Below are 27,181 nucleotides of genomic sequence, written 5' to 3'. Positions count from 1 at the left end.
TTTGATTCCTGTTGCCATTGTAAGTAGAGAGGCTGTCAATATGGAAACAGCTGCATTGACACATTGAAGTCCAGCGACTGATGAATGAAAAGAGGCTTAACTCAAGCTTCCCACTGGGGGGGAATTTGACCAATAAAGAGTGACCAATTAAGAGTGTGAGATTTGATTTATATACTGAGACAAAAGACTTTTCTGCTATAAGTCAGAAGGAGGAGGCAGGGGAAATAGTAGAGACAGTAAACACTCACATGCAACAAGATGGCCTTGATTGCAATCACTTATCACACACACAATAAAGCAGACATACATGCGATCAGTTCCAGCTGATTTATTTGTCAAGATACAGACTTCAGCATGACGACATGTAACGCATTTTCCTTTGCTACAAAACGCAGATGGTCCATTTCAAGAGTATATTGCACAAAATAATGAAAAATAAAAATGCCATTAAGATGGTAAAAATGCAAAACAATTTTTTTTTTTAAAGTTTCACACCTGCTATTTGGGACCCATTCACACTGATATACATAAACTCCTAGCTTTTACTATATTACAGAACATATACAATCTTGGATCTAGTACCAGCAATGAGGCCTAGAATTCCCCAATTCCATTGTACATCTCTAGAGAAACGCATGGTCAGATCTACACCTGTACACAGCCTAGAATGTGAAATCATACCAAGGCATTTAAGTTGCAAAGATGATGTCATTTAACCCTTGCATGCTTGAATCAATGAAACCGGGTAGAAGTGCCTGAAGAAACCTCACTGAGAGCACAGTAAGAACATTCCCTAACTGTACAAAAATATGCCAGAAAATATCACTTTTCGCATTTTTTTTTTAAAAGATGAGGTATGTTGGTTATGTATCAAAAACTCTTCCTGCCATACCTGTGTCCTAGAACAGTTTAATCTCCACATCTCCATTGGCTGGAGGGTTACAAAAAACTAATTTGTGGCATACAGAAAAAGAAAGAAAGAAAAAAAAACACATAAAACCCTCTGGAAAAGTGAACATCCTGAAGTGGTGTAGACTCGCCTCCTTCCGAGGAGCAGCCGCACTTTCAGCTCCCAGTAGACACTAGAGGTGGGATGTGAATGCATAGTTCATTTTTTGACATTTTTCTCTCCACCTGCGGCCTCACACTGAATTAAACACCCATAAAAACCCTGTGGCGGTGACAAACGTTACTTTTTGTCGTGGCGCGTCCGCTTTCATTTCCTCCTTGCGCCACCCGGAAGGGGCACAAACCCAAGAGGCGAGTCTGAAAGAACCTGAAGATGCGCCTTTCTCCTCGCTGACCGAGGACAGTTGGGCCTGTTAGTAGGTGAACACCAAGTCAGAGAAGTTGGCCTCAAGCCAGTCCCCTGCGATCATCTCGCTCAGCTCTGGAGTGCAGTAGTCCGGGAACTCGAAGTGGGATCCGAGGCTGCCCTCGCTGAACGAGTCCAAGTCCTTATCCACCAGAGAGAGGCACAAGTTCCCTGAAGCGTGGCTGGTCGGTTCTCCGCCCGCTGCCAAGTTCAAGCTGAAGTCGACCAGCAGGTCGTCCGCGTCCTCGCCGCACGATGACGACGAGATGGACGCAGAGCGGAAAGACGGAGCCGGCGTGAGCGCAGAGGACCGGCTAACGTTGTGCGGCTGTTGCTGCTTCGTGATGTTCTTGAAGCTGTAAAAAAGTCTGGATCCGGCTGATGCATTCGCACGACCGGACGTCTCCTCGTACATGCTCGCGCCCTCAGACTCCGCGGCTGAACTCAGCGTGGGACTCGCCGGCACTTTGGCCACACCGTACGGTCTCAGGCTCTCCTCGTCGTCCTCCGTTTTAAAGCGCCCCGGAGACTCGTCATCGTAGTCGTCCTCATCGTCATCATCGTCGTCGTCGTCTTCATCGTCGTCTTCGTCGTCCGTAAGTTCTCTCTTGACCGACTTGCTGACTTTTAAGTTAGTGAACGCGTAGCTGCACCGCACGTCTTGCGCGCCTCTGGCACTGACGCCGACACTCCCCGGCTTGCTCGGCTTAATCTTTGTGCATTTCTTTGCGGCAGCTTTGACAGCCTTGTTGCCGTTTTTCTCTGGCGACAGCGCGCCCGGTTTGGAAGTGTTGTCCAGCTTTGGTTTCTTCTTAGGTCTGTACTTGTAGTCTGGATAGTCGGCCATGTGCTGCAGGCGCAGCCGCTCTGCTTCCCGAATAAACGGGATCTTCTCGCTGTCTTTCAGCATTTTCCAGCGCTTGCCGAGTCTTTTGGAGATCTCCGCGTTGTGCATGTCCGGAGACTGCTCCATGATCTTCCTCCGCTCGATCTTCGACCACACCATAAACGCGTTCATGGGCCGCTTGATGTGTCCGGTGGCCGTCCGGCACCAGTCCGGCTTTGGCGGCGCGGGGCTGCAGACGCTCATCTCCGTCTCCTCCGTGTCTGTGGCTTCTCGGGACGCGCCGCTCTCCGTCTCGCTGTGTTCACTTTGCTGTACCATGATCCGCTGTGCGGCTTCACACGTCCTCACGTTCAGACGCTTTTTCCCTCCAGTCGTACTGATTTCTTCTTCTTTTCGCAGCCTTAAAGCTCAAATCAAACCTCTTTCCAAAGTTACTGGCTCCCTTCTTAACTACTTCTCGGCGTTTTTTTCCACGCCTGCTACGTCACTTATAATTATCCAATAGCTCGGCTTGACCCCGCCCCTCAAGCTCCTTCGGCTGATCCCTTAACTCCTCGCTTCTGCTGCTGAGATTTTATTGGTGGAGGATCTTTGTGGGCGGGGTTATCAGTGTCAGAAGCACATGGGGAATTTGAAAAAACATGGTCTTGTCAAACACATAGACATCAGTTTACTGCCCGAAACCAGCAGATAAGACATTTTGGGTTTTGGGGCCATCTCGAAATAAACTAATATTTATTGGTCTTCTCTTCATTTAATTAAAAGGTCTTGCTGGTGCATGAGCTTTAGTGCTTATGATGTTTAGTGGTTTGAAATATTTTATAATAATGTTCTTTACAATACAAAATAATACACTGAGTCTATACAGCATGCAAAATCTACTAATAAACCTTAAATGTTACATGAATTTCATATATTTATGGAAAGACTTTACTACTTTAATGCTTGGGTCTTTATGCATCTGCAAAGATATGTAAGGAAAATGAGGAAGGGTTTTTGTCTCAAATAGGACAAGAAGCTCTTTCCTGGCAGGCCACCACAGACACCAGCAGCTTTCGGTGGCTGCCAAGCCTCAACTGATAAGCAGTCTCTCTCTCTCTCTCTCTCTCTCTCTCTCTCTCTCTCTCTCTCTCTCTCTCTCTCTCTCTCTCTCTCTCTCGCTCTCTTACACTCTCTCTGTCCCCTAGAGGGCAATCATTTACCCCTCTGCAATCACAGTGCCCAGCCACCACTAGCAAAGTGCTGCCTTCTTTCTGCTATTCTCATGTGGTGACACATTAGACATGCAGTGAGAAGATCTTGCCCTGCCTCTTTCCCCCTGCAGGCAGTGCACGGTCACTTTTACACAGAGATACTGAGATATAGCTTCGGATTCATTTCAACCAGCACGACATGCTGCTACTGGCCCACGTCACTGACCGACTGCTGAGGCGGCTAACCAGAGTGACCACCTGTCAATGATTTAAATGTCTGCAATCATGCTATGGCTTGAGACATTGTAGACTTCTTATGATTTATTTCATTTCAGGGTTGGTTTTTTTTACGTCAGGTTTTCTATAATCATCAAAGAATTTAATACAGAAATGGTACTAACTAAATGGATTTTTGCACGAGTATACTTTAATGTGTACAGGGGTTTGGGGGTTGGGTGAAAAGCTTTAGGATGGTGGCTTTTTAAGAATTCTTATTATCACATTAAGTGTTTCCTGCTGCACCCCTACCCCCATCAATTATAGCCTCCTCCTCTGAGTACTGCTGTGTAACAGTAAATTAGATGCCACTTTTATAACATACCTATCAGAGAGAGAGAAGGAAAGAAAGAATCAGACAGCAAGATAGATTGAAAGTGTGAGACAGAGAAAAAGAAGAGAGACACTGAAAGAAAGAGAGCCCTCCAGATGGGAATGACTCATCTCCTGGCTGGTGCTTATCGTCCAAAGACTGGGCGCTACTGCTCCCCCCACAGCAGCACAGAAGGAAAGGATCGATAGGCAGCCCTGACTATCCACTATCTGATATTGAAGATGAAGGAATGTATTCCTTCTGAATGGCCCCCAGACTGGTGTGTTCGATATTCCTCCAATCTTGTCAGCTCACAAAAGGCTAAATTCGGATTAGGGAACTGCAGGCCGCTGAGTGTGGCAGCCACACTCACTAATAAAATTTCTCATTTTAGACATATCTCTGATTATTCTACTGACACATGAATTGCTTTGGAAATTATTATTTATTTATTTATTTATTTTTATCTTTTACCTTCAAGTGCAAGCTATAGAAAACAAATGTAACACTTTCAGAGGTAGCCGTTCAGTTTGAGTGGAGAGTTTCATTCACATAAATGAGTTAACTTGTGCTACATCCTGGCCATTGATTAGGAATGCGACGGCCAGCTTTGGTCTGGGGGACATGGCTCAGCTAATGGCCACCGTTAGACGTGTGAACTCAAAAGCACAGTTCAGCAGGTATGCAAATGGCCTGTTGAGAGTGTTATGTCACACTTTTGTTTCTGGGGGCTGTAAAGCAGTGCGAATAAGCAGTTGCCAAGAGTTTACTGGGGCTTACAGGGTTAGCTTATAGATGTCACTTACCTAAGAACCTTGGTGCTTTTAAACTGTACGTGGTAAGTACATTGTTGGTTTGCAATGTGTATTCATTCAACTGTTTCAAACTAGTTCATTAAAGAAATGTAAAAGATTGCATTGCATATATAAAAGACAAATCTGTCTTAGGTTACAAATAGCTCTGTTTTTCCATTACTTCACTTTCTCTATTTGAAATAACATGGCTGTGGAGAAGAGTGTTGTTATCAGGGTTAGATAAGCAGCCTCAGAAGTGCAATACATACTGTAATGATTCCATGTCCCCCAACTTTGAACATCTGAATCCCCCACTGCCTCTTGACGAGAACATAAACAAGGTGTCCTTAACACTCTGGTGAGTGTTTGTCTGCACGCACACACACACACACACACACACACACACACACACACACACACACACACACACACTGAAACCATGCAAACACCTCTGTGTACAGAGGTGAGTTGTGAGTGAGTTGTGTAAGCCTTTTACATCATTTTTTTTATTTATTTAAATTTTTTTTTATTTTGCCGGTGCTTATGCCTGGTCATTTGCCCTTACATCACAACATACTACTACTACTTTATTTCATATAAACATAAGCATGCTGATATTTATCATTGGCTTGAAAATCTCTGAGGTTCATTTTAGTAAACAGTCATTTCCTGTTCTTTAAAATAAAGCTTGTTCAGAATTAATCTCAAACCCAATCCTTGGAAAATGTCGACAGACCTTTCAGTAAAGCAATAGTTTCTAAGAAGGTTAGGCTGTAACATTACAAAAATACTCTACCATGTTATAAGAATGTTTCTCATATACTGTTGCTAGGTAAACAAGAATGGTGGTAATTTATTTACAGATTAAATAAATATGCTGCTGAAATATTTCAGCAGCATAGAAGGACCTCTGTAGGACAGATGAAATGTTCTCGGTTACGGTCTGCTAACCTAAAAGTTTGTTATCTGGGAACGTGCAGCAGAAATGTTAAGTGTTTCTGAATCCGTATCCGGTTTACGATATACAGCCAGGTCTGAAGCTCATTTCCAGTCTTTCCTGAAGTAAATATTATGTAAGATTCTTGCCAAGTAGCATTATTGCTTCAGAGGAACCAGTGAATGCTTATTTCTAGTGCTTGCCTAAGAAATGTCGAAAGTATTTCTTTTTTATCAATCAGCTAAGCTGTAATTGGCCGTCACTACACTGTTAGTTGAACTACCACATAGCATGTGTTCAGTACGGTAGTCGTTGTTTGTTGTCTTCCCGTGATAGCACACTTGTTTGGTCATTTGTGTGGTAATAGTAAACATGTATGCAGAGGCTTTTTGAGACCCTGACCTGCTATAATGAGAGTGTGTTTAGTCTGAAGGCCAGGTCCTGTGTTGATGGATTGCTCTGCCTGCGGGAGGGAGCTCTTTTTTCAGCTCTCTGACACTGGCAGAAAGAACTGAGTGGACATCAGCTTGCATGTGCTTATGTGCCCTTTTCAAAATTATTGATTTACTGAAGCCTATTAGGTGCCATATCTCTTCGCTCTACATTTCATATGTGTGGATTGGCAAAGGGCAAGATGGATGATCCACAATAGGGTTGTTGTTATATTATATCATCAATATGGCCTGTCCTTATTTGTGCACTGTATGGACAGTTTTGATTGCAGAGGATGCAGTCTCAACTGGCGCTGTAATATGTTTGGGCTTAATGACTGAAGCCAGTATGATTCGACTGCAGAAAAATGCGATGGCGAAAGATAAGATAAAAGGCTTGGCTAAGGGTTCATATTTTTTCTTGCAGGAATAAGAAAAAATAAGTGAGATCAGTTTACCAGGTGTAGCTGCATAAAAAACTTTTACAGTGCAGTTTGCTAGCAAGGTTGTGAGTTCAAATCCGAGGACCAACAAGCTGCCACTTAACCCTCAATTGCTCAGTTAAGATAAAAATGCAAGTCTCTCTGGATAAGGGCTTCGGCCAAATTTCATAGACGTGAAGGAAAAGCCTGTCGCTAATGTGATGTTTTAAGTAGACAAAACAGTATTGTATATTAAGTACAAATATAAAAATTACGTCTAAGAAATGAAACACAAATGGGCATGTTGTTTAAGGAAAATAATCAATTACACGGTGGTGAGTCTGATTTTTGTATTATTTTACATAAAATGGTACATCATGAAGCATCCTTGTATCATCCTTCTTATACCACAGTAATTTCCATTTAGCCATTTTCTGTATCATTTATCCTACACAGTGTCAAAGAGGACCTGGAGTCTATGGGCACAAGGCAGAGGACATACTGGACTGAGTGCAAACTGGGTACAGGGCACACTCACACAGACACACACTCATACATTCACACACTACAGACAGTGTAGACATGCCAGTCAGCCTACAGTACCCAGAGGAAACCCCTGAAGCACATGGACAACACACAAATCTGTGCATGCAGGGTGGAGATGGGAATCAAACCGTGACCTCAAGGTGCAAATGTGCTAACTAATATGCCACTCATTACACCATTTGACATTTTATACTTTTTTTATTATCTGTTTATAGTATACATTAAACTGTTATGGAATATCAACAGCAAAACAAGATAGTTAGAAGGCTAGCTAGTTATAAACACCCTCTCATTTGAAGATAAAGAGACAGAATTGTAAGAATTGATAAGACGGCTTGGTATGTTACAGAGAAACCAGATGAACGGTGACTTACAAATTTTGACTTTTTCCATTAATGTTAAATGACTATTTCTTGTAGAATGATTCACACTATAACATATTCCCTTTTCAAATAACAGTTTTTCTGTTCATTATTACATCTAGATTATGCGTGAATTGTTCACCATACAAGTCCCTGAGAGTTAGCTGTTACAATAGAAATGCTAATATTTTTGAATGAGCCTATTAACATAAAGCTGTGATTGGCACTGCAGCTTTAACTCATGTCAGAGTCACGCTGTTATAGAAAATGAATCAACACATCCGGACAATTAACGTTTGAGATTTTAACATTGCTGTGCGCTATACTCTTGATTACTGAAACTTTAAAGAAAAAGACTAGAGCTCTTGTAGTTCCAGAGTGTTTGCTTCACATGCTGCACTGTTAAATAGTTGACTTCATTATTCATGAGGAATGTGCATTTATGCATAACCCCCACTGAAGTAGGTGTACTTAGCACTGTTCCTAAGTGCAGTTGGACATGAAGAATTTCTGATATATCCAACACAGCCTGGTGTGTAAATCTTAAACATGAAAGCAATTACAAATTGACATAATTTACAAAGGAGTGTTTTTTTTTGCCGTTTTATTTACCACGTAGATGTCATCTGTGGGGAGCAGTGGCTTAGTGGTTAGCACTGTTGACTCACACCAAAGGGGAATTAGAGGTTCTATTTCCACTTTTATCCTGAAAGTGTGTAGTTTGCTATGTTCTCCCTGTGCTATAGCGGTTTCTTCTCGGGAACTCTGTTTTCTTCTCACTGACTTAAGACATGTGTTGTAGGCTGACTGGCGTCTCTAATTTATCTTTAGTGTGTGAGTGTGATAGTGCCCTGTGATGGACTGGAACCACCTCCTGTGTGTCCACTGCCTTGTGCCTTGAGTCCTTTGGATAGGCTCCAGGCTCCCTGTGACCTTGTGTAAGATGATGGGTTCAGTAAATGGACGTATGAATGAAATCCACTTACATCCCAATTACATCATTTTCATTCAGTCATTCATAATACTGCGTACTACATGGAACATTATTGCACATCATGTAAAATCTTCTTCTTTTTGTTATTATTTCTATTTATTTTCTTTCTACTTTCTGTATTTAGTTTATTTGTATGTACAGTCTAAGTCAGAGTGGCCTGGTTTTTATTTCATTGCAAGTTGTATACTGTATATAATTGTGTATAAGATCAATAAAATGTACATTGAATTTTGAAATCAAGCCCTGTGTGTGGTTCCACAGTATATCCAAACAAATTTTTTAGCTAAAATCTCCTGGTAAGTTTATTATTATTAATTTATTAATTTAAGGCATTTAATTTCTTTACTGTTTAAAAGTAGAACTGCGTTGCCTTTATTCTAGCTTTACTTTATAAGAGTTGGTACCATTTCACTGCGTGCTGCTTAGCTGCTGAAATAGATGCTGTGACTGTAATGGCTTTAAATTTGTTTCACTCAGCCTGACAATGAGGCATAGTTATGTAACTCTGTGCCAGACCTTATGGCAAGGTTGGGCAAGAGCCATCCATTCTCTACCTGTTCATCTTACCGCTGAAAGTAGAGCAGACTTTAAAACTTTGACTTTCTTTCTGTTTCTGATTGTCAGGAAGAAAATGACCATACAGCATTATATAATAATTTTTAGTTCACATAGTTTACCAGTGCTATAACTTGTCACTCTGGTGGTATGGTGTATTAGAAATATTAAATTAATTGTCAGGAAAGATACTTTAAATTAATTAGGTTTAACATAAAAAAAATCTCTTTAGCTGTTTAATAACAATCTAAAAAATATTATGTTGATTATGATTATTATGGGGGGGCACGGTGGCTTAGTGGTTAGCACGTTCGCCTCACACCTCCAGGGTCGGGGTTCGAGTCCCGCCTCCACCTTGTGTGTGTGGAGTTTGCATGTTCTCCCCGTGCCTCGGGGGTTTCCTCCGGGTACTCCGGTTTCCTCCCCCGGTCCAAAGACATGCAGCTAATTTGTAGCTAATTTTCTCTTAGCAAATTGGAAAATGAAGTCGCATAAGCTCAGAAGAAATGTACTTTTTGACGTAAGATACTTTTTTCTTTTCCAGACAGTATTTACAGTGCATTTGAACTCATCCCTTCCTGAAGTGTTGAATTAGTAAGCTGTCAGAGGCTTATTCACAAATTGCTCTTTGCTACTCGAAAATTGAAGTTCTCTCCTCCGCAAGCCTCTTCAGAGCACTCCACCCTTAGGGCAGGCTAATTTAAAGGTAAGTAGAGGATGTCATCAATTTTGAACAAATAAGACAATGGCGTGGAGGGCGCAGGCTGTGGGAGGAAGCTGTGGAGATGGGTAGAATAAGAAAAATACAAAGATAATGATCACAGCTTGTAGATAAAAGAAGCTATTATTTCACCCCAGTTCATCTCGTGTTGACATTCCAGTTAATTACCTGGTGCCTGGAGAGAGGAAGGAGCTTGAACAGGAGCACACGAAACACGAAACACACTCCTTCACAGCAACCTGCAGGTAACTCTATCCACAGTTTATCAGATGCACCTCTCAGCATCAATCCAGGCAATTCACACTTTTTCAGTTTAGTGAACACACATGCAAACGTCCATGCAATTGAATGTGACAGTGAAATATAGTGGAATAAATCATAATATTAAACAGGTCCCACAAACCCCCCACTTCAGCTCTACATCAAGATTCTGATGCTTCTGTTTATTGCGTCAAATATTCTCTCTATCTGTGTTTGGGTTTAGAAGTGGGTGTGGTTTAGATCTAAGGTTGGTCAGATTTCCAAATTGTCTTTGGAATAGCAGTGAAAATAAATCAAGGCTACAGGGAATTGATTTTTTTTCTTTCTTTGTTAAGAACAAGTATCAATTTGCAAAACATTACCTTTATTCAGCTCCTGTACAGTTCAGTCTCCCTAAGAGAAGCCCTCTCTAAGAGATGGGTTTGTTATATTCCAGAATGATGAGAAAAGTTCATCAGACACCAGATATGAATCTATTATGAAGCTGGGACACACTTATAGTGCTGCCACTAGTGTAGCTAAAGTTTTTAGGTGCAGTTTCCTTTTAATGCAGGTGTGATTGTCTGAGAAGGTTTTGCTTTAAAAATAATAACGTATAATATTTAAATGAATTTTGAAACTTTGCTCAAACCTGCATCACATCCCTAAATCCTCCCTATTGAACAAGCTTTGTAAAACAGGTCCATTTGTACCCGATAAGAACAAATAATTTGTTCAATCAGAAAGGATTATTATTCAGTTATGTTTCTAAGTGGTTAGAAACTATGGCATTGTCAGAACTGTGTGAACTTGGTTGCTGTTGGCATTTCTAGATAAGTAGAGAAGTGTGTGATTTTTTTTCCCTAAAAACCTGCGTAACAACCTTGGACCTTATCAGCAATATTTTCTAAGAAATCTTGTTTCTTGGATTTTATTTCCCAAAAGAATATATTTTCTCTAGTGAGGACATGCAGGCAGACAGACCATCAGACAGACAGGTAGACAGGCAAACAGACAGATAGACAGACAGACAGACAGACAGACAGATAGATAGATAGATAGATAGATAGATAGATAGATAGATAGATAGATAGATAGATAGATAGATAGATAGACATACTGATAGCGACTCAGACAGACAAACTAATAGAGAGACAGAGAGACAGGCAGAGAGACAGGCAGACCGATAGAGAGACAGAAAGACTGATAGACAGACAGACACACTGACAGACAGGAAGATAGTGAGACAGGCAGAAAGAGAGACAGAAAGACAGACATAGATAGATAGATAGATAGATAGATAGATAGATAGATAGATAGATAGATAGATAGATAGATAGATAGATAGATAGCAGCAGGACATTCCTTCCCCCATCTGCAGGGACTGACGCTGCAATCGACTGACTCTAATGAGCCTGAATTGAACCTGATGAACCAGACTGAGGCTCAGTGTTGAGAGCAGAGTGAGGGGGAGGTGAAGGAGGGAAGCAGGAGCTTGAGATCTGATTACCATGTTTTTTTCATAAGGTTACTGACATGTTACAATTATGCAAAAGATGTTATGGCTACATGTGTGCCATTCATTATTACTGCACTGCTTTAACCATTTTCTTTGTATAGACGTTGGTCATTTTAAAATAGCACACCAAACATATTGGTGTATATTATTGATATTAATGTAGAATATTTATATATAATTTTGAACTGGTACTTTTGGTAAAATTAAAGATAACAGTTTTACAGCTCTGTTGGCTTCTTTTTGTTCTTCTGGACAGTTTATAACCATAGTCCACCTTCAACGACTTAATCTTTATAATTAAGATGTGATCTTTGTCCAAGATTTATTTTGTAATGAAATTCTGAGGGTCTTTTTTTAAACATTTGTTTTTAATATCTCTCACAATTTTCTTCTCTAGCTAGGGCATGAATTATCAAATTCTTTTAATTAAAGACTTAAATAAAAGTTGACAAAGTCTCAGCATTTTAAAGCAATAATAGAATTGGAAAAAAAAAATTTTACCAGCTGTTCGGGCAAATTTATCGCAATACAAGCATGAAATGTTATTAACTGTAATGTATGTTAAAGTTGATATTTTGTAGGCAATAAATTTGAAGAAAATCAAGTCAAATGCCAATAAATAGCCTTTGTTTGGTTTAATTTGTTCTTATTAAGTCAATAGCATAGCATTCATCAAGGGGTGTGAGTTCAAATTCCAGCAATACCCAAACCATGCTCTATGCACGTGAGGGACGATAATAATGTTCCCTGTCAATCACAGCAAACTAGCCTACCACAGACCTGTGAGCTTATACTGTATATGTGGAGGAAGGCAGATAACTTTTTACTCTTTGTGTGCTATGCTGGCTTCATGTGTTTCAAAGAAAGAAACTTTCACGCTTCCTAGTTGATAGCTGTGGTGTTCTGAGAAGAGCTGTCTGGTGCCTTTAAGGTTTGTTATGAAAATCCAGAGATCTCAAGGTTCTTCATGAACACATAACGCATTAAATTGTTCATTTTTGATTGTCCTAAACTGAAGAAAAACAATCCAAAATGTTATCTTAAGCAGCACATTTGAATAAAAAAAATACCAAACACAAATATCTTAAGAAGTCATGCAATCAAATTCTTTCCCAGTTCTCCTGCAGTTATAATGGTATAGCAGGCCATCAAGAAAAGCTGATAAACTGAAATGGAATATTGGTTTGCTAGTTCAAGGCTGTAAAATATGCACATATAGACCGCTATTTTCCAGCTCTCCATATCAGAGGGTCGTCGTTGCCTTTTAAGTGTCTCCTCCCAATTTTCCTCAAATGTCAGTCATTCTCTCCTTACGTGTTATCCCCAAATGGCATTTACACGGGGAAAGTACATTTTACCGGTCAGAAGTAGACCCCTGTCTGTATTACATATTGAGGTTTAGGACTGTTCCTCTGTAACCGTCTATAATTTGCTGGTAAATCGGATCCTGAAGTGGGATGGGGTGGGGAGGGGTGGGGGTGGGGGGCTGCTAGTGACTTCCTTTCCACGTTATTCCTACGGTTTGCATGTCATAAAGTGAACCATAGCAAGCCTGTAATCCAATTTCCTGTTTCCTGATCTCCAAAAGAATATATTTTTAACCTTCCTGTGCAGCACATGTTTTCAGGCGAAGGAGATTTTTGTCATCGGGACTATTTTAGAGCCGCTTCAAAGAATACAGTCTGTGGTTGTTTAACATCGGAACGAACATGCAAAGAACATGCATCCATGCTCTGGGCAGTCAAAACGTGCCGCTTATTATTTCTTTAACATATCCAAGTGTAAGGCAAAACAAGTTGCTTTGTCTCGTTTCATTTAAAAAAAAAAAAATTATATATATATATATATATATATATATATATATATATATATATATATATATATATATATATATATATATATATATACATTATTATTTTCCACAGGTCAGTTCAACCAAATCACTCAAAAATTTGAGTCCCAGTGCTCTCTGTGCCATTTCCACAGCTAGACTAGTAGCCTTACCTCATGGCCACTGACATGAAGCATAGACCTAAATGATGGATGGCAGCCATTATACAACAAAACCCCTCCACCCGTCTGTAGTGGCAAGGAGGCAGGGATTAATCTTACCCATTACAGAAAGGCTCTTATTAGAAGTACAGAGGAACCCACAGAAATTGAAACCTCCAGGATAGTCTAGGTGACACAAGCCTCAGCCTAAAGCATCATATGTGGAGCACTTCATTCTCTGGTGTTTGTTCTTTAAAAAGCTGCCTAGAGAATTCACCCAAAAGCAAAAAAGCCACTTCAGCATTGTAGAATGTTTCTGAATGATATTGAAAAAATAATATAGATAGTGTCACAGAGAATTTATAAGTGCCCCAAAGTCATGCTGGTTTGCTTTTTTTTTAATTAGTTACCTCTTAGGTTTAGTGTTACTGGGTGATGTCAGGGCTAGAGAATGTATCTGTAATGTTAAAAAAAAAAGTTCTTACAATCTTTTAAATATATTTGGTGGTGAACCTTAATCATCGACGTTGCATAGATGTGAGCACATACGTGATCACACAGAATAACATACAGGCAAACAAAGCTGTTTTCTAACTTATGGATTGTTGTATGACGATTTTAATGCAGATGATGAGTTGGCTTTAGCTGTGTGAACAATACCTCCTCTTAGACTAGTCCCTTCTTAAACACTGTATGCATACGACAAGCCTCAGTTTACCCTTACAGTGGATATAAAATGTCTACAAACATTGCAGGGTTTTATTAGGTACAAAATGTGATAAATAAAGCAACCAGTAAAATTCAAGTGAAAAAAAAAGAAAGAAATGTTTTAGGAAAAAAAAGAAAGTAAGAGAAAACTTACAATAATCTGGTTACACAAATATGCACAGCTCTGAAATATTACTTTGTTAAAGCACACGTTGTCTTGTAACACAGCACTCGGTCGTTTTAGATAAAAATCTGCCAACTTAGCACATCTTGATTTGGCAATCTGCTACATTCATCCTCTTCGGATCATTCCACAGGTTTTCAATAGGATTTAGATCTGGACTCTGATTGGACCATTCCAAAACTGTTGTCTTCTTCTCCTGAAGCTATTCCTTTGTTGACTTGGATTTGTGCTTTGGGTTTTATCATGCTGGAATTCATTTTTCTTTCTGTTTAGCTATCTATCAAAGGCCTGCAGGTTTTATGCTGAAATAGATAGGTATTTTGGCGTCTTTATTTGAAATAGATAGGTATCTTGACTAGAGCAGTAGTTCCAGCTGAAGGGAAACAGCCTCATAGCATGATGCTACCACCACCATGCTTCACGGTGGGTATGGTGTTCTTTGGGTGATAAGCTATCTTTTTTTTTGTTTTGCACCAGAATTTATCAAAAAACGTTCTACTTTGTCGTTGTAATCTGAGCATATAATTTTTTTCCACAAGGTATTGGGTGATTTAGGATTTCTCTGATTTGATTTTCCATGAGAACGGGCTTTCATATAACCCCCTACCCCATAACCCAGAAATGTGAAGAGTATGAGATTAGTACTTACCAGATATTCCTGCAGCTCCTTTAATGTTGCTGTTGGTCCCGTGGAAGCCTCCCTGATAATCTTCTTCTCGTTCATGGTAAAGGAGATTCTACTCTTGGTAATGTCACTGCGGTGCCCAATTTTTTTTACACTTGCTGATAAAAAGGTGTGCACCCTTGTGCAATCAGTCTATTGTAAAATTATTCTTTTTCTTTTTTCCTGCTAAACTGTATTAATCTACTTGTTTTCTGCTTTATTTTTTGTTGGTTGCTATTTCACATTCTAGGTATAAAAAAACCCCAGATGATTTACCTTGATTTTATTTTTTTTCATCACAAACACCTGGGCTGCATATGGGGGAATGAGGAAAGCATTAGCCAGGCTATCTAAGATCTTAGCTCAAATCAAGAAGCTTTTATTGTCAGTTTGACCTCATATACTGTAGCCGACGCAGTACATAGTGAAATGAACCAAAGTTCCTCCAGGACCCTTGTGATGTTCCTCCAGGACCCTACATAAAGAAACAAAGCTACACAAAACAACACAGAATTAAGGGCTAAGAAGTAAAGGAAATAAATCTGAGGAAGAAAGTAAACATGAAAAAGGGAAAAATGAATTTCAGTGAAGTTGCATAAGAAGTATTGTCTGGTGTTGCTGCAACTAAAAAGACAGATTTTATAAAGCTGTTCAGGTCACAGTCACGTACACACATTTAGTTGCATCATCACTATTTATAGCACAGTTTCTTTTCACATTGGTGCGTATATAGGTCAGAATTAATTCAAGCTTCATATATATATATATATATATATATATATATATATATATATATATATATATATATATATATATATATATAAAACCAGTGCATGAGTGAGTCAAATTTCCATCCTAAAGCAAGTCCTTATTTTACTATAACAGCATATTAAAGTAAATACCACTGTACTGGCCATGTTTTATAGTTGATTTAAAATGATATAATAACCTTAAACATGCGTGTGATGCAGTTAAAGCTCCTTTGGATATTTAGTCTGTCCTATGACTCTGAATGCAAGGCAGCTCTTTATGGTGCCTCTTGTGCACCAATGCAACTAATACTCAACTAAAGGACTAATAAGCTGATAAAGATCCATATCTGAGCCTTGGATTTACACACAAATCCCTATTATCTATATTGCCGTGCAAGGTTCCTGTGTGCAGTTGTTCAGTGATTATCAACATTATTTTTCTCAGATTCACATTTATTATCATGCGCATAAAGAGCACTTAAACATCTGTATACAGTGAAATTGCTATATAACATTGTTCAGTACTAGAAATTATTACCGTATTAACATCTTTAATATATAAACATCTGATATTTTATGATTATCACTGTGTCTACTTACTATACATGCTGTACTTGTGGTTTTGATGATTTTACTACAAATGTTGGTGGAATTTGTCAGTGGAAGTCTCTATTAATGAATACACTGATGTTCGTTCACTGGATCATGCACTAAGAAAGTCTAAAGTGTCGATGGGTGAAATATAGAGAGGGGGGAAAAAACAAATAAGATTTGTTGTTGAGGTTGGTCTTTAGGCGTCGTTTGAAGACAGCTAATGAGTCAGCTGTTTGGACAGCTAGGGGCAGTTAATTTCACCATAGGTCTGAGAACAGGGAAGAGTCTTGATGCGTGTCTTTCCTGTACCCTGAGAAATGCTTGTATCAGTTGGCCAAGTGCTATAGGATTGGAGAGACCATGGTGCAGTGTGGGGTGTGATAAGTGCTTTAAGGTAAGTGGGTGCTGTTCCATTTTTGGCTTCGTATTCAAGCATCGGTGTTTTAAATCCGATGCACGTGGCTACCAGGAAGCTAATACAGAGCGTAGCAGTGTGGTGGTGTGGTCTGTTGACATGTTTACAGTTAAGAATTATAGGAGCTGTGATAGTCTGAAAAATTTGCCAATGAAGAATTGTTAGCTCATTTTAGCACACAGTATATTTATGTAGCATTTATTAAATGTTGAAAAGAGTTCTTTAGAAATCTGTCAAACAGATTTAGCCCAGGACATGTGAATTGTTGCTATATTTGAAATGTCCAAACATGTGGTTTCTTGCAAGAAATCCTGTTGAAGATGCACTGATTCATAGCAGATAAATAGTGGAAAAGTACAGGAAAGAGGAATGAGTATTCGTAATAATTTACCCAGGCTATTTGTGCTGGCTTGTTTTCAATTTTCATGCTCAGAGGGAAGAGAAAGAGGTGTTTTTTTTTTCTTGATAAGAGGCAGTTCCCACTGCTGTTAGATTGATGGTTGAGTAGGGGTGGTTGACAAATCCATGTTAAACCAGCATCATTACATCTGCATGAATGGGTTGAGGGAGGATTTAGGGGAGGTACAATGTACAGTACATCATCTTATCGACTAGTCAATTAGAGACGATTAATTCCCTCAGACAGCACTGTTAAATTATTACACAGGAGATTAGGGAAGGTGGATAGTGAAAGAGCTGATGGAGGAAGACAAAATCAGTGACTTCTGCTTGAACCTGTGTTTGTGTTTTCTTATCTGAAACAATATAAGAGCTTATTTAACTCTGACACAGTGAATCTCTGATTCCTTACTACACTGATACTTTTTTTTGTAAAAAATAATAAATGAGGTCATGAAGTTTGTGGCTGTAAATGTGTATAACTCCTTTATACAAATAATGTAGATGCGTTTTGATAGAAACTCAGATACTCACTAAGAAGCAGCTGTTATGAAGAAGGATTTGACCTGATTAATTGGAATTAAAGCATGCTGCCTTTTAGATGGGCTGGTAAAGCTAGTTGACCCCCCTCAGGGTCTGGGTGTTAGAGAGCTATTACAAAAAAAATAACTATCTTTCGCATAATAATGAGGAGACAGAAACTGCAATCTCTTTGCATCGCTCCAAAACACCTGTTGCTGTTTATGAAGATAATTAAAAGCATGCATTCGAAGATAAAAGACAAGAGTGTTCTCTCTGATCACATTTTGTAGCTTGTAGGTCAGATGGATTAAAAAAACTCCTATGTTTCATGAGGGGTGGGATTGGGGGGTTTGTCCAATTTTTACTGTTAGAATGCCACCCTGTGCCATAAAAATCATTAAAACGTGTCAAGTCATGTTGGGCACGAACATGCTTTAGCCTGTGGCATGCCACACAGAGGCAGGGTAAAATTACTCACAGGAGCTAAACACGGCAATGTGTCTGCTAAAGACTCCATGAGAGACACAAAATTCTGCAACTGTCTGAGATTCTCAGCTGTATCTCTACCATTTGTGGAATGCATTCTTGTTCATAAATGATCCACACATCTCTTCATAGGCTGAACTCAGAGCAGTAACAAGTCGGGGAAAAATCCATAAACAAGAGACACCCAAGCAGAAGCACAAGTTATTTCTGGGTGGGCAGGACACAATGCGGAATATCTACCATGGTGGAAACATAACATGCTTGGAAGTGTCTGAGAATTTTCCATAAACAACATACCTATATAGCTACAAAATGTAAGTATAATGAACCTTGGATGAACTCCTGCATCACATTATTGAATTAACGCACTTCATACTGATATGTAAATATTATGTGCCCTTAACATCAAACATGTATGAAACTTAAACTAGACAGACAGAGAATGTCTCCTACGGTTCCTTGCATTTTAAGGAACACACACACACACGTCTTTCTGAAAGCTTCCAGCTGCTGATATGTATTGAATATCCCCCTATTCCTCAAGTGGAATGCATTCCAGTTGTTGTGCCCCCTCTGAGCTAAACCCCTGCCATTTTGTTTTTCCATCCTCGGCTGGAAGGATGTGGGTGACAATTTATAGAGCATGTCCAATTGCTTTGTGTGTGTGCCAGCGTGGGGTTTGGCGTAACAAGTGTGCTGGTACAGTAGGTACATGGTCAGGGAATGCAGGGGGCTCTGCTCTCAGTGGGGGCCAAATCCAGCTGAGTTTGAGAAGAAAAAAAACAGAAGGAAAAAAAAAACAGAAGCAGGAAATCAAGATCCCCATCAAAGAGTTTTTTTATATGTGCTGGGGGACTCTAATGACTGAAAGGTGTCTGGGCAGTGCCGTGTTTCAAGACAGGATGAAGGAGGCAGTGAAACAGAAGACATGTCAGCTGCATGAGCTGTATCCATTGCCAGCTTTTCTGCTCCACATGCACATTATATTTGTTTCAAGGTGCACAACAGACGCATTTTAGTCACACTCTGTTTTTGCTTTAAAAGATCTAAGATAATGAAGACGTGAGTAAGAGAAGAAAAATAGGCCTAGAAAAAAAAAAGCTTACATTAAGTAGTCTTTGGAATTAGGAACAGCTATTTTTTTTTTTGCTCTGTAGAAGTGAATGGGGCTTAGGGGCAGCTGTTGGAGGCCCTGATCTGCTCCCATGCTGGCTGGTTATTTGAAGAGGTTCTGCTGCTTTACAATCAGTGTTTGCTGCTATTGTCCTTGGATTGCAGTCCTCAAGCTCCACCGTGGATAGATGAGGGCTACAGCTGTACAGAGCTATAGGTTAATGACAGGGCAGTGGAGTTTTCTTGTGGAAATTCTCCTGGTCTTAGGATTTTATTTTACTGAATACCAAATGAAGAGGGCTAGCTAGAAAGAATCCATGCTGGCCCTTGTTACACTCTTAAACATTTGTAAATCTCTTCCCCTAAGCAATGACCCTACACTAAATAAGACACTTGGGGGGAAAATGCAGGAGATAAAAAGCAGGTATGAAGGTCCAGCAATTCTATTACACAAAGTGGTTTGATGTTACATGCGAGGCAGAGCATCATATCAACTTCTCTTTGCTGCCTCAGAGTGTTTGAGAGTATTAAAAATTCACTTCAACTCAAAAATGTCTTCAATGAAATACTTGAAGTAGCGTTCACTACTATTAACCAGGAATCGAAAGGAGGCGTCATTAAACACTAGTTTCCGCTAGTGTATTTTTTTAAAGTAAGTAAGCAAAAAGTAATTGAAGCGTGTAGTCTGACTATTTAGGAATGAGCAGTTCTTTGCTTATGGTTGATCAAATGGCAATCGAAAGGATTCAAACGTTTAAACCCCTCCTCATCTAAAATTAACATGCAAGACACTTTCACACTGCACTGAATTATTAACTGAACGATATTTGAATCTACAAAATGCAAACATGAATAAGAAATTGCATTTTCTTGCCTGAGTGGGCGCTGAGAAGCGCAACGTTCATTTCAGTTACCAATTTTACCTTCTGTAACACTGAAATGTGCTAGCTGGTCCAACTCTAGAAGAAATTGAAATAGTTATCTAACCTCAAGCAACAATGGTGAAAAACAACCAAAGGAGAAAAGAAAGACTGTTGTCAAAGGAAAAAAGATGAAGTAACATGCAGACTGATGTAAGAGATTTTGCAGCAACAAGCAGAATGAAGTTTAGTCTGCCTACACAAACTTCAAAAGAATTTTAAGTCTCCAGTTGACAAGGCTGTTAAAAATGCCAGGATTGGTCAGTGCTTGTCTCATTAACTTTGTAGGGTCCACTGCAATGGTGTGCTCATTCCTCCTGCATAAGTAGCATTTGGATGCAAACATTAAGCCTTATTGACCCTTTAGAAAACAAGAGTTAGAGGTGGGAGGCATCTATTCTGCTCGATCCTGCTAATCTGAACTTCAGCGCAAGAGAGACAGAGCAAGCACCGTTGAGAATAATAGGCCTATTGATTTCTGCTGTGCCCCAATGTGCCTCTTTTTAACTTCCCTCCTTTGCCATAGAATATATCTGGATCACTATACAAACCCAGTGCAAACCTGAGGCATTGTTAGACCTCCATGTCTGAAGGGAGGACCTGGTACGGGGCAGCGAATACTGTTGAACCACCAAGCGAAACCTGGAGACAAAGCAAAGATGTTTAGACTCTATTTTAGGCAGGACTAACTGGGTGGATTGGCATTATGGATCGGATCTAACCTTGTTGATCTACAGTAACCCAGATGAACATTGTGAGAAGATCTCCTAGAGAGAATTGACTGGAAAAGTGTGTGGGTGTAGTTCCCAAGAAGACGAGCAACACATATTGTTCTATACAGTGCTCTATGCCAAGCATAGTGTTGGCCAAAAATGGAGTCAGTCCTATAAAACTGTATAAAGTTTCAAATCATTTCCTCCACTGCCACAAGCTTCCCAACTTAGCTTGTAGGAAGCATGCTCCTTGGAACAGTCTTATGGTTAATAATACATGCGAAGGAGTGAGTGCAAAGCCAGTGATGCCACACTTGAGCAGGTGATTTGAGGTGAAAGTGAACGTACAGCATCATGCTATAGCTCCTGTCAGTTAGAAGGGAGGAAAAGACGTTTAGATATCCATTTATAGCTCACCTCATGCACCCTTCTCCTTGCATTTCTCTTTGACTGGGCTGTTGTCGGACAACATTGAATCAGGTAGACAACCGAGACAATTTCATTATGTGTTTAGATGAAGGTGGCAGACAAGTGTGAGAGGCGTAGATCTACTTGCTGCTATGCAAATGAAGCCTGGAGATGCCTCAGCAGGGGGGCACCACAGTAGAGTGCTTGGAGATATGGTGGAGTAAATGAATTTTCTGGCATTTGGAGAAATGAAACATTTCTTTGTTAATGTGTGGACGCTGGGTTACAGCTTTGTGTGTGTGTGTGTGTGTGTGTGTGTGCAGATAAAATGCAAAGATTAGATGCGACCGAACTGATGAAATTTCAGTGTTGGAATTTTGATCATCATAAACCTATTTCATGCGTTAAATTGTAGGACTGTGTCATTTCTTGCCATTAGTGTTTTTCTGAGCAGGTGCTTTAGGAAAGCATTAAGGAGCACTTCTCTGTGAGGTATGTACTGTATGCTTATCGGGTTATTGTGATGTTACTCTGTACTGAGGAACAGTATACTGAGGACAGTTGTTGGAGCATCCAATAAAGAGCTATAAAGATGTTTTCCATAACACAACTTCATGAATTCTTCAATGTAAGAATGTCTTTTTAGCACTAATTCTGTGATATCTTCTTTTAGAGATGAGACTATTTTTCACTTGAAAGAAAAGTGTTGCTAAAATCATTGTGTGCTGATGAATGGATATTAAAAAAAACCTTAGAGAAAGTTTAACCAGAATTACAATTTCATCCTTATCAGTGAAATAAAATTGTTGTAATTAGAAATTTGGAGTTACCCTTAGGTTACTATTATTTTTTTGTTTTGATTAAAAAAAAGATAATACGATTTCAGGTTTTCTTTTGCATGAACCTCCTGATATCCTTTCGTACTAATCACATATTTAAAACAAGAAGGTTAAAAACAGGTATTGCTTTAAAAGTGACTTTTAAATACCTCCGCATAACAGGGCTTTACTGCTGTCTGGTGTCTCTGTTAAACTTTGTCTCATAAAAGTCGTCACATTGACTAGTGAATACATAATGAGCAGATCCTGTGTGGATTATTGGAGTAACCTTTCTCCTCTTGTATTTTAATAGAGTTTTTCTAAATTGCACTTTGATTTTATGATTTAGACATGACAAACTCACAGCATGAAAATGAAACAACCTTTTCTCCTTCACATCCACCACCCAGAACAGCAGGCCACATGGAAGAAATACACTATAGAACAAACTAAAAGTACACTAAAAGTACAAAAAATTGTGCAACAGCTTTCCAAGTTTTTTCAGTCCCCTCATTCATTTTCCTCTCCTCCATGTTTCAGTCCTCTGGCCGCTCCCTTGGATCACTATAATCGGACCCTAATTTCCTGAGTGGGAATCGTCTGGGGTGCATTAATTGACTCAGTTCTCATAGTGCAATGAGACATTCAAATAGGAACCAAATGCGAATGGGCAAAAAGTCATGACCGTCTGATAAGATCAGCACACAGAATAACAGAAGCCCAAATCCTGAGCACCAGGACCCACCCCATTATTGTGCAAATGTGTGTTTAACTAACACAGACAATGTATACGGCTAAGAACAATTCCTGCATGTAAATAATAAATGACTAGATGACTTCTTGCTACATCGTTGTTGTTGCTAGCATGTTTTCTGAACCACCCTTAGAATGTCTGTTTGCTGTAACTTGTGTTTTAGAAACCATTTTTAAAATTTCTAAAAAGACAAACTTTTAACAGCTGCTTCTTTGTAAAGGCTTGCATGGGAATATGATTGCTGTGTGCTATGGATATTACTTTGCTGTTCTTGATTCCATTGATAATATGCCAATTCCAGTTTATTTTGGCTGCTTGCATTTGAACCACTTCCAGTCTGGCTACAATAGGTCGTCCCCTCCAGCCAGGGGTTTTGTCTTTCCAAAATTAGCATACGATGAAAAGACTATAATGAGCACACAGCAACAAAGTCCTTATCTCAGGAAATGAAATAATCACTGATTTTAAATCAGATAATTTTAGAGCAACATTTGGCCTGCTGATCTGCCCAACATATGGGTGACTTTCTGTTGTTTTTAATCTCCCTGAGGAAACAACAACGTCTATCAGTCTTCCTAAAAAACATGGCAGTTGCAGGTCGCCCTAATTTACCCCGAAATACTTTTGTACAATTAAATAACTCAAATTATATAACTATTTATTCCAAAAGCTATCATGCTTCAGTGCTTTTTGCCCCACAAGGCAAAAAGCATTGAAGCAATGTAATTTTTGCATGAGAGAAAAAAGACGGATAGCTTATTTTTATATATAGTGATCCTGTGGAAGAGAAAACGTAAAGGCAATCATGTTGAGCAATGCTCTGTACAGCTGGCAGCCTTTACATTTTTCATAAATCATACAAGGTTCCTTTGGGAAATATTTGGCTAGTGAATGTCTCTCAGTACATTATTAAGCTGCGTTATTGTAAAAACTTCACTGTGGCTTCACAAAAGGATCAGATTGTACTACTGCTTGTCACTGGGGTGGCAGCCACAAGAGTACAGATTGGTAAGGATTTTTCACCTCGGAAAGCGTGTGTAGGGAATCTTATCCAATAATAATTAGGATATAATTATCTACCTTAAATGAGTTTCTAGAGAGAGTATGATCACTCAATCAGACGAAAGAGACATACTGAATGATTTTATTTTAATCATCCAAATAAAACTGCTGTAGGTTACATGACTGAGACATCTTTCTTTATAGCTGTGCCCTAAAGATATCTAAAAACTATCCAAGGAATGGAGATCAGGTTTTTAGTAACTTAAATATATAAATATGGAGATTTTGCAGATTTAATGGTACTTTAATTTGTTACTCAAAAAAAAAAATGCAAACGCTATCTAAATAAATATATTTTGGGCAAAGTTGTCTCTTAAATTAAAGTAGTTAAGTATAAAGTATAAAAATATTTTCAAGTGGAAGACAAATTCACAATAAAAAGGACAACTGCTTCAAATCATACAATGTTTTAGGGTATTGAAGGTAAATTAGTGCTCCTAGAAATAGCTAAGGCTAACTACAGATGTACTGCTAATCTGTCAAAGGTTAGCTAGCATGATAATAATGCTGATAACACTGCCTGAATGCAAATAGGTAAATCTAAAAAAAAAAAAAATAATAAACTACCTCAAGAAATACAAAGTGAACGTAGCAACAGAACTGTTGCTACGTTCACTTTGTATTTCTTGAGGTAGTTTATTATTTTTTTTTTTTTTTATTGTCATGGGGATTTAAGTCTCACTCTTGTGGTCATATCTGTTAAAGTTTAGATATAGTAGGAGTAGAAATTCGAGACTTTTCTAAAGTAAAAGTCAATATTAAAAATCAAGTAATGTACAAATTCTGAAAAAAAAAAACAGACTTAAATACAGGAACACAGTAATGTTGCTTTGTTCCTCCCACCTGTAGATAGTTATATACATGTCAAAGCCACTTTGCTCATTTCGATAGTGATATCCAATATTGGCTTAAATCCAGCCATGTCAGCAGGCCTGGAGTCAGCTGGAATTGGGGCTTGTGTGGGCAGAATATTACAGTGTATATAGTTGTTAATAGGCTACCAGGGAAAAACTCGCTTGTTTGCAAAGGTTTCATCAGCGGTAATCAGACGCCTACACCATCATTACAGAATGTGTTAGTAATTTGTGTTAGATTTCCTTTATCCTCATAGCCCTTATGTCTCATTTCCCTCGAACCATAGGCTCCATCAGCACATCTTCATGGCTGGACATATATATATGTCATCACAAAGACAGGGTCTATGGTGGCTTTCCGGGAGAGTGTGGCCATAACATACATGTCTATACATCAAGGAGAATGTGCTCTTACAGGAGAGAGAGAGCGAGAGAGAGAAAGAGAGAGAGAGAGAGAGGCTCCATATCTGTACTATTGTAGCATTCGCTAAACAAAACAACCTGCACTTGTGAATGTTAGCCCAAAAATGTTTGATACATCCACAACCAACCTTTAAAAAAAACATTAAAAAGCTCTTAAAAGTTGTTAAAGGAACATTAAAATCTGCTAAGCGCCAGTCCTTTGATGCCTTTGGCTTATTACTGTGCACGAGAGCCATAAAGCAGGGGATGTGAGGAAGGTGAGGTTGAGGCCTTGTAGGTGATTTGGTTTCTCAGTGGAGAGGCTGAAAGAAACTTAATGCCCCTGGCTTTTACTTTGACCTTCCACAAGTCTGACAGGCATTAATTAACACTGAAACTTTTACAGAATGGAGAAAGGTTATGAATTTACACCAGTTTTAAAGCCGGATACATGTATGTTTAAACTAATAAAACCAGAAGTCTTTATACAAAATTATCACAACATTCCCTCCTATGTGTGTTTATATTCAGTGTAGTGTAATGTAAATTATTTTCTGAGGTCAATGAAATGTTTTTGCTACTGACTGGAAAAAGCTGTCAGCTGTAAGAGAGAGAGAGAGAGAGAGAGAGGGAGAGAGAGAGTTTTGCATGTGTCCACACCTGTGGCCAGCCATCTGCTTCAGTAGCTGAGAAAAAGAATAGGTGGGAGGCATGTCTTAACCATTTTCCTTTCTCCATTTCCACACTCCATCTATCAGAATGCATCCACCATCAACAGCTGGATTTTCCCTCGGGCTGAATTTCTGCTTCGTTAAAGCTCTGGACTTTGGAAGCTTCTGGGGCTTAGAGTGTTTTTCAGGCCTCAAGTGAGACGCTGCTGTTGAACTCCATGGCTGTGTAATTTGATTTACTTTAGTTGTTTTGGGCAAAACAAAATCAAAATGAGTCTACACTCTGGGTAGGTCAGCATAACTGCCAGAAACATTTCTTTAATCTATTAAAATAAGAACTATGTGGCACAAAAATTTATTTTATTTACCAAGCACCACTGGAGACACAGACAACAGTGCCAGATCCTAGCTTATTAAACTGCAGGTGTTCAACTGGAACTCATAATATAATTGGAACTGGTAGAACTGTGCTTAGTAATACTAATGACTGGCAGTATATATGAGTATAATACACTGGCCTGCATGGAGGAGGTGGTGAAGGACGGGGGTGGAGGCTTTCTGAATTAGTCTAGGCTGTCCTAGAGGCCTTCCGGGGTGCATTCATTTGCAAAACACTCAGGGAATGGGCCATCCATTTCACCCCTGGCCTCCACCAAACCCCCCACTGGAGAGATGCTATCTTATCAACTCAATAATGGCTGTGCATACAAAAAGAGACTTAAAACACGGCGGGTGCTTCATTTCGAATCTAAGGGGTGTGAGTGGGGCTCAGGTTGGGGGCAGAGAAGATAAGTGCTGAAAAGGTTGACCTGAATGATAGCACCAAAGGCCAAATCTTTGCCTTGGGATTTACTTATCTGCCTGGCAATAAGAAATGCAAACAGCATTCAGTGTACAGATAAAATAGCACTGTCTTCATTACTCATCTGAAATAATAGAGAGGGCAAAGAAAAGAACAGGAGATAGAAGGAATGTTCTATAGGCAAAAGACACTAGACAAACTAAAACAAATGTATGCAGAGAGTGAAAAATAAAAACTAAATCCTAAACTGCAACCTTTACCTGGGAGCAGATCAACAGAAGCAGAGCACAAAGGAGACAATGTTATAACGATGTTATAATAACAATGATATGCTAATATTCAAATAGACTATAAAAAAAACAAAAATGTTTTAAAAGCACACATTCATGATATCAGTTTTGAGAATACTATGTAATAATATACAACCTGAATGGTGATATTAGGTAACATTATTGACTCCCATGAAAGAGAAGTTCTTCTACC

At 39.2% G+C, this 27,181-nt stretch overlaps 1 protein-coding gene across 1 annotated transcript; it reads right to left on the bottom strand.

Annotated features, from left to right (window-relative positions):
- Positions 1–313: 313 nt before the first annotated feature.
- sox11b (SRY-box transcription factor 11b) lies at positions 314–2,631 on the bottom strand. Its single transcript, XM_060866399.1, has one exon. It carries the CDS (start codon positions 2,478–2,480, stop codon positions 1,323–1,325), a length of 1,158 nt encoding a protein of 385 aa, XP_060722382.1. The 5' UTR covers positions 2,481–2,631; the 3' UTR covers positions 314–1,322.
- Between the last annotated feature and the right edge of the window lie 24,550 nt (positions 2,632–27,181).

Source organism: Tachysurus vachellii, chromosome 3 (genome assembly GCF_030014155.1).
Source record: "Tachysurus vachellii isolate PV-2020 chromosome 3, HZAU_Pvac_v1, whole genome shotgun sequence".
Taxonomy (NCBI): domain Eukaryota; kingdom Metazoa; phylum Chordata; class Actinopteri; order Siluriformes; family Bagridae; genus Tachysurus; species Tachysurus vachellii.
This window is presented reverse-complemented; position numbering and strand designations above follow the sequence as displayed.